This window comes from Nyctibius grandis, chromosome 3 (genome assembly GCF_013368605.1).
Source record: "Nyctibius grandis isolate bNycGra1 chromosome 3, bNycGra1.pri, whole genome shotgun sequence".
NCBI classification, from domain to species: domain Eukaryota; kingdom Metazoa; phylum Chordata; class Aves; order Nyctibiiformes; family Nyctibiidae; genus Nyctibius; species Nyctibius grandis.
The window spans coordinates 101,642,124-101,650,446 of record NC_090660.1 but is presented as its reverse complement, the minus strand read 5'-3'; the positions used below and the strand labels follow the sequence as shown (position 1 = coordinate 101,650,446).

The 8,323-nt window shown below is 41.3% G+C and overlaps 1 protein-coding gene across 1 annotated transcript in view; it reads left to right on the top strand.

Annotated features, from left to right (window-relative positions):
• Positions 1-113: 113 nt before the first annotated feature.
• The window catches only part of RAD54B (RAD54 homolog B), a 65,695-nt gene continuing 57,485 nt past the window's right edge, over positions 114-8,323 (top strand). The window contains exons 1-3 of the mRNA XM_068396175.1: positions 114-180; positions 3,336-3,489; positions 4,181-4,355. Of these exons, the coding sequence (XP_068252276.1) occupies positions 3,352-3,489; positions 4,181-4,355 (313 nt within the window). The 5' untranslated portion in view covers positions 114-180; positions 3,336-3,351. The remainder of the gene's footprint in view (positions 181-3,335; positions 3,490-4,180; positions 4,356-8,323) is intronic.

The window sequence follows — 8,323 nt, the reverse complement described above, 5'->3', positions numbered from 1 at the left end:
GGTCAGGCATGCGCAGTGGAGGTTACCCCGCGCGCGGCCGCCCGCGCATGCGCGCTGGGCGAGGGGGTGCGGTAGCCGCCGGCGCCCTGCGCAGGGCGCATGCGCAGTGCGGCAGCGGGCTGACGGGAGCCGGCGGCGGGACAATTGAGTGCCGAGTCGGCGGCGGGGCCGGCGGCTGAGGTACGGCCGGGGCGGGGGTACGGCCGGGGGCGGGCAGCTCCGGCTGCGGGTCACCGGGCAGAAGGGCCGCTGGCCTCTCCTCGCGGGGGCGGCTGAGCGCTCCCAACCCCTGTATTCGCCCGCAGGGAGACTCCCCGCCACCGCGCCGCGGCCGTTACAGGGCGGCTGAGGCGGGGTGGGCCGGGCTAACGGCAGTTTGAGTAGCATTGCTTTTTAGACCTGCTCCAAATCCTTACAGTTACTACTCCTTTGAAGTGATTTTTCACTAATATTGATATCCAAGGCGATGCACTCGCTGCCTGCAGTTTTAACTGAGTAAAAGTTAATCCTGTGTCGCATCTTTGTAGTTGCCTACAGTAACCGTTTAGCCTGGTGATTTATGCCAGGGATGTCTCTTCAAATGTTCAAGAAAGCAGCGCGTTAAGTTTGTGCCAAGGACTCCGTGCATACTGTGTTGAGCTGAATGTGTAAAATTTTGAAATATTCTTTGTACATGTATATAGGTAGAAATTCTGTCCTGTGAGGGTGATGAGACACTGGACCAGGTTGCCCAGAGAAGTTGTGGCTGCCCCCTCCCTGGCAGTGTTCAGGGCCAGGTTGGATGGGGCTTTGAGCAACCTGGTCTAGTGGAAGGTGTCCCTGCCCATGGCAGGGGAGTTGGAACTACATGATCTTTAAGGTCACTTCCAACCCAAACCATTCTATGATTTCATTTTAATGCAGCTGTTAAGATGCCTTTAAGGAGAAAAATACTACCTAATTCAATGCTTACAAAACCAGGTGCATTCATGAGACGTTTTAGGCTGTGGTTTCATGGTACACTTAATTTGCACAAGCTAGGTTGCTAATAAAAGGCAGCAGCAGTGCTTTTCTCATTACCTCCAGCTGTTTCCCTGCAGCCATACCTAACAGTATTGCAAGTACAGGCTGATTCAACGTATTGGTGGCCATCTCAGAGGGAAGGGCATGTTTGCTTGTCAATTGATTTAGGTGTAATGTGGAGCTATTTCTTGTCCTTGCTACACCTACTCTGATCCCATCTAAAAGATCTAGCATCACTCATTTGTTGCACATCCATAATGGCTTCTTTTTCTGTATAGTACTGTAAAGATACAAAATATAACCCTTTTATTTATTACTTTTTGTATTTTATATTTTTATTATATTTTATAAAAGCTTATATTTTGAAGACAGAGAGAGAGAAATGTATTGCTGGAAGCAATATTACATTTTAAAAACACAAACCCTTAATGTTTTTTGTAGTTGCAAGTAGGTAATACTAGTAATATTCTTACGTGTTCTTAAATTCAACGGGAGTGAAATTACTGAGTTATCAAGGGTCATATCTTTAAACTTCTTACTAATTTGCAAATATCTTAATGAGTCTGTTTTTGTGGTTTAAGACCAAATTACGGTGCAAAGTCCAAATGGATTTGGAAACCAAAACACTTTAATCACAGATACATGCAGTTTATGAATTGCACAACTCCCCTCATCCACGGGAGAAGTGACAAGCTCTAGAAGTCAAGTGCGCAGGGTTAGCATAGCAGTTCAGCCATGCTATGCATAGTCCTCATGTAGAGTCGTGGGGTGTCCTGGGTTGTCTTCCCAAGTGTCACCACACGTTATACAATTGGGTAGAGAACTTGTTCAAATTCACGTGGCACCTGAAGCTGGCTGTGGTCAGTGCTGGCACTCGCAGTCTGCTCCTCTGAAAGGTTCTTGACACCTTTGCAGCTTTCACAGTGACTATCAGTCATTTACGCTGCAGGTACTCCTGTTATAATAACCAAGCTGCTCCCTATTGCACAGGGTTAACTGGAGTTTATACGCTAACACTGTTGTCATGCAGACCTAATTTATATGAACTGCTGTTGACACAGCCAGAGTCCTCCTCCCTTGTATATTTAATAACAACCACAATGGAAGTGACAACAGTTCAGGCCATTTTGCCATTAAGGTTTATGTCTAGTAACAGCATTGTATATATGCTAATTGTTCAGATATGAAGGAGATAGCAGTACTCATGTTAGTGTCTGCATGTTTGCAAAGTATTCTAACAGTACTCCCTTACTACTTCTGTGCAAATCTTGGAAAGAAAGGTTGTTGTGCCCTAGTAAGCCACTGGAGTGCAGAGTAGCGTCAAAAAAGTGTAGAAACACACTGGCTGTTGCAACAGGATGCAAACATGCTTTCAGGGTGGTAGAGAGGGAGAGAAGTTTGTGTCTGCAATCCATATTATGGTTTATTTTTACCTAATAGTTGGAGGGGTCAATTAAAATAAACAGTCCATGTACGAATGGAGAATTAAACCAAAATATGTTCAATAAATTGCTGTACCATGCTTGCCTTCATCATTCCAGCTGCTGGGTTATTCTATTGGAATTTTCTTGTTTTCTTTCTACGACTTTGAAGTATTAAGATTAGAACTTGTTATTCTAGTGGTTACAAGTATGCTTTGTCATATTAACATTGGTGTATATTTGGTTTTGTCCCGAGGTTGTTTAGGGGAATAATGGTCTTATATTTTGAGGGAAAACCTATAAAACGTTCCTTCCACTGTTCAAGTGGACATAACATGGAGTGATAATCTCCACTGTATTTTTGAGATAATTTTCTGCTGAATTCTAATCTTACTATAGTGAATCTGAATGACCAATATAATTGAGTGTTTAATGCAAAATACTACTCCCAGATATGAAACGTACCTTCAACATTCGTTGTTCATTGTGCACTAACAATGGGCATTTCAAAACGACGTTTTAAGTGTTTAGAATGGTTAGTTCTGTTTCAAATTGTCTTTCTTTTTATAAACTGGTGTAAGTTTGTTAAGCAGCCCTACATTGCGCATCTCCAGAGCATTTCTTGAGAACTGCATTATTGGCTTTTCAAATGGAAAAGGAATTGTTCAACTGCAGAATTTGCTGTAATCAGTCTTTCTTAGTACTTAAACAATGCATTGTAACAATACTCCTTTTTCTTAAGTTGTATTATGCTTGTGAATTGAGATTGTTGTTTGAAAATCTTTTATGCTGTCTTTTATTTTGTTTTAAAGTAGTGCTTAACTGTTACCTATGCATATATTTTTATTTTTAAAACCTATTCCGACTACAGTTGTCTTTTATCTGCTTCCTTCCTTCCTCTCCACCCTCCAGAGCGGTACAATTAAATATGAGGCGATCAGCAGCTCCAAGTCAAGTACTGGGAAATGTAGCCAAAAAGCCAAGGTTTATACCACCAGGAAAAAGTATCACAGTTTGTCTCAAGAATGAAACTAAGAAGATGGACCAAGAAATGAAATTAAAGGAGGTAAACTGAACAGTGCACTAAAAAGTATATTTGTACAGTGTTGTTACTAAAAGATGGCATCTGAGCTTACCACAAACAATCTCTGCTTAAATAATCAGTCTGTTCAGAATAGATTTTGATACCTTTGCTCTTACTACATTTGATCGTGCTTCTCAGGTGGGTTTCTCTCACTCTGTGAAGTGGATGCAGAAAAGTGTTTTTCAAATAAATAAAAGTAATCAGTGTTGAGCCCAAATACAATTCTCAGTTAGCTGAGGTATGGATTGCATCTTGGCATGGGCTTTGTTGGATTCAAATGTTTGAAATGCTTTGGCAAAAGCAGTTAAAAAACCAAGTTACTTAGTAATGAAATGTCAGTACGTTGACTTGCAATTTTGCTGCAAGGAACTTTCTTTGAAACCTTTAATAGCAACCAAAAAAAGCATCGCAATTTTTATTGATTTTATCTGCAGAAGACTTCTATTAAATTCAATTCATAAACTACTTGCACAACTGGTGTTTGGTATTGTGTGCATGCGCTTTTTGTTGTGAACACTGAGATGCATGTATTTGTGTAGGGATGTATATATTTATGCAAATAGTTTGATAATGAGGATTAGTATCTATTAAGATCCCTTCTTGTTGCTCTTTTCTCCATTTCTCTTCAACTGCATGAAGGAAATGCTATTGTGAACTTGTTTCTCTTTTGCAGATAGATGAGAAAGAGGGAGGTGCTTCATTGCTTTCTAAAATACATGGCCAGAATGAAAATGCAAATTTTACACAGTCCGTGGAGTCAACTGGAAAAGTAAAGACTGCAAAAGCATGTTTCAGCATTAATAAGTGTAACAAGGCGGAAATGAAAACACTAAATACGCCCGAAGCTGGTAAGATGCTCTTTCTTATTTACTACCATGTATCGTAAGAGAATTTTAAAGCTCATGAATGATATGCTACTTACTAAACTTCTATGAAATACTAATATAAGGGTCATGCAATGGTGGCATTATTTGGTGTTCTATCTGGCTCCTTGATTTGTTGGACATGCCAGCTGCGGGCACATGGGCATATAAACTACAAAGGCCCACAGCTCCCCATCCAGTTGCTGGTACTCAGACCTGCGCTCCCACAGGTAAAAACACACTATAGGTCCCTCCAGTAATTGGCCTTAGACACTTGGTCTTCTTAGTGGTGGGCTCCTGGATCCACTGGTCTCCCAGTTGCCTTATGCACAAGAGATGTGTACATACAAACGTGTGTCTCTGGTAGCTAGACTTACCAGTAGTCAACCCTCAGATGTCCTGATCTCTCCAGTATCTTGCTTGGACTTCCTGGTGTCTCCAGTAGCTGACTGTCAGACCCTCTGGTCTCTCCAATACCTGGCCCAGACTCTTGGCTGCTCCAATACTTGGCTCCCAAGCCTCTTACTCTACTTGCCAGCTAGTCTAGCTTGGTGTTTGCTGGCGATCACACACCAGCACATGTACCCAGGCAGTATGCATGGGCTCTGGCCTCTCTACTTGCTGGTACATCAGGTACCTGGGTCCTATGACCTGTGTATGGTCCAGCTCCAGCTGCGGGCATGTACACTTCCATACCCACTTATGCACACAAAACAGCATCCTGGCTTGTATCAGAAATAGTGTGGCCAGCAGGGCAAGAGAAGCGATCGTCCCTCTGTACTCGGCATGAGTGAGGCCGCACCTTGAATACTGTGTTCAGTTTTGGGCCTCTTGCTACAAGAAAGACATTGAGGTGCTGGAGCGAGTCCAAAGAAGGGCAACAAAGCTGGTGAAGGGTCTGGAGAACAAGTCTCAAAAGGAGCGGCTGAGGGAACTGGGGTTGTTTAGCCTGGAGAAAAGGAGGCCCAGGGGAGACCTTATCGCTCTTTACAACTACTTGAAAGGAGGTTGTAGCGGGGTGGGGGTCGGCCTCTTCTCCCAAGTAACAAGCAATAGGACAAGAGGAAACGGCCTCAAGTTGCGCCAGGAGAGGTTTAGATTGGATATCAGGAAAAATTTCTTCACTGAAAGGGTTGTCAAGCATTGGAACAGGCTGCCCAGGGAAGTGGTGGAGTCACCATCCCTGGAGGTATTTAAAAGATGTGTAGATGTGGTGCTTAGGGGTATTGTTTAGTGGTGGACTTGGCAGTGTTAGGTTAATGGTTTGACTTGATGATCTTAAAGGTCCTTTCCAACCAAAATGATTCTGTGATTCTGTGATAGAGTCCCTTCACCCAGGAAAATATTTAGAAATGTCATTTAATAAGATGCGACAGACTGGGGCAATGGGGTGCAGTGCATTGCTGGACAAGCATACTGACCAGTCACCTGTTTAAAAGTGGCTGCTTTTTTCCTTTTATTTTCCTGTGCATGTTCTTCCCTGAACCACCTTCATCTGTCCCTTTTGCTTGTTTGCTTTTCCTTCAAAAATCTCATTATAAGCCTTGTGTAATTGCCAGATGCCCTTTCTAGCATCTTATGAGTTCCAGGCCCCAGTAAGCAGCAACTCCCTTCATTCTGTAATGTGCTCTGGAGGGCCCTTCCCATTGACTCTTCTTGTTGGGTTTCACCCCCAGAAAATGGGGGTTCATCGATCCCCTGTGATAGCCCTGAGAGGATGCTGCCATTATCATGTTCTGTGACCCAGGGTATATACACTCTGTTTGTCAGAGCTGATGTGGGAAAATTCAGCCTCCCTCTATGTCTTAAGTCCTTCTGGTCTTATGGCTTTTGTGTTTATCTGCTGCATGCTGTAACTTCCAGTTCTTCTGATGAAGCTCATACTTGCAGAAAATTTTCAGTGTGTATGGGACAAGTTGTTTGAGTGGTCCTGTTTCCCTACAGGTACATCTGCAAAAATTTGTGTCTGCTGGTTCTGTCTAGCAGTGCACATGAAGGATAACTAGTGGAATTATTTTCAAAATAATCTGGGAAATCAGCAGTCTTCCCAACAAAAAAATGTTGTGAATTGGAGAAGATACTAAATGCTTTTTCAGTATCATGAATTCCGGGTGCAGCTGATATGGGTTCTCTGTGATGACGTTAGAAAAAATAACAAAAAAGTTGTCAAGTGAGACTGGGTGAGCTGCTTCTCTTGATGTTGTGCTGCTACCTTTTTGAGTAACTGAACAAGCCTTTTTGTGCCAAAGCCTTTCTGCGTGTAGAATGGGGCTAACCCTGCAAGTCTTCGTAAAGTTACGATGACATGTGGTATAAAATAAGGATATTTTAGGTCAATGTTATAGTCATTAGGTTCACTGGCGATGCAAGCACTGTACTGTGAAAACAATCCTGCATTGAGGCTCCGTTAAGTCTTAAGTAATTTCTTACTAACTTAGATTTTCCAAGACAGCTTCTGCCCTTTATGTCACTTTTGTCTGCTATTCATTACTGCTAATGTAGCAATTATGTAGATTGTGTAAACCATAAACTCCTTTGTAGTGTGAAATGAAATTGTTTTGTCAAAGCTGTTTGTGGTATGAAATTCAGAAGTAATGGAAACCAGTTGTGAAAACTAGAGTCAGTTTGAATTTTTTATTATTATTAATATTGTAATGGAATTCCATCTGACTGCCAGTCTCTGCAGCCAAAGATGACTTCTCTGTTAAAGGGGCATTAAAATAATTTAAAGTTTGAAAAAGCCTGTGTGTATGCATTATTTTGGTTTATTATCTCCGTATTATTTAATGCAGATGATAAACTGCTTGTTAGCTTTATATCATGCTCAAAGCTGCTGCGTTTGGGTTTCTAGTGCAGTTATTCTGTTGCAGTTATTCTAGTGCAGTTATTCTGTTACACAGTGGAATGTATAAACAAATACCCCTGTTTCCATTGAAATTCTTGTGAAACACCTGTGGACCATTGGACAACTGCACTGTTCATAGAGCTAATCTTTCTGAAACCCAGCCCCAAAAATGCTGTGTGTTCTTTCAAAAAAACTTATCTGACACATGGTGTCCATTTCCTAGAGTAGACAAGTAAGGATTTGATGAGATAGCATCAATCTAAAAATTATAGCATATCTGGCTTAAATAATTACTTGCTTTTCTAGGCTTCTTTTCAAAAGAAACTTTTCCCTAAAACTTCACTAATAAAGTAAAGTGCAAGGGACTCTGAAATTCTATGGGATGAGATATTTCTAAAGACATTTTGATAAGATTGTAGCAACTGTTGTGAGTGAAACCTCCCTATGTGTTGTAATTTTAAGACAGTTTGAACTGTAAGATATTGAACGTGCTGTTCAACAGGCAGTTTACTAATCGTGATTATGAGTTGTGAATAGTGGAAAATTATGTATTTCCATAAATACATATCTTTGTAGGAAAATGAACTTTACTACTGCTTTATGAATCAGTGTTTGCTTGTTTTTAAGAGGCAAAGAGCACAGCAATCTCTTTGGTACCTTTGTTTTGTATTCAGAATATAGTACTTGTTGACACTGACAACAGATGTGTGGAGGGGGGGTAATTTATTTGACATTGTCATTAGTGCTTTTTCTCACATGCCTCCAGAGAATTCTATCAGATAAGTCTGCTCGCTCTTTAAAAATGAAAGTTACTTTAACATTCCTAAGCTGTTTAACAGTAACTGAAAACAAAATCATAAATGTGTTTGGAAGGATATTATTGCAGCTCTTAAAAGTGCTTGGTTTCTACTTGTCCTCATTACATTCTGAGGACCTATAAGCAATAACAAAAAATTTGAAATAATTTAAATTTGAAGAAACAATGGCCAGGCAGATCTCTGATTCGTATCTGATTAGTATGTACTTAGTATCTCCTCAGTGTTGCTAGTAAGTGGGATTGGCCAGAACTGAGGTTTTTACCTACACTGCCTTTGTCAACGTAACGTTT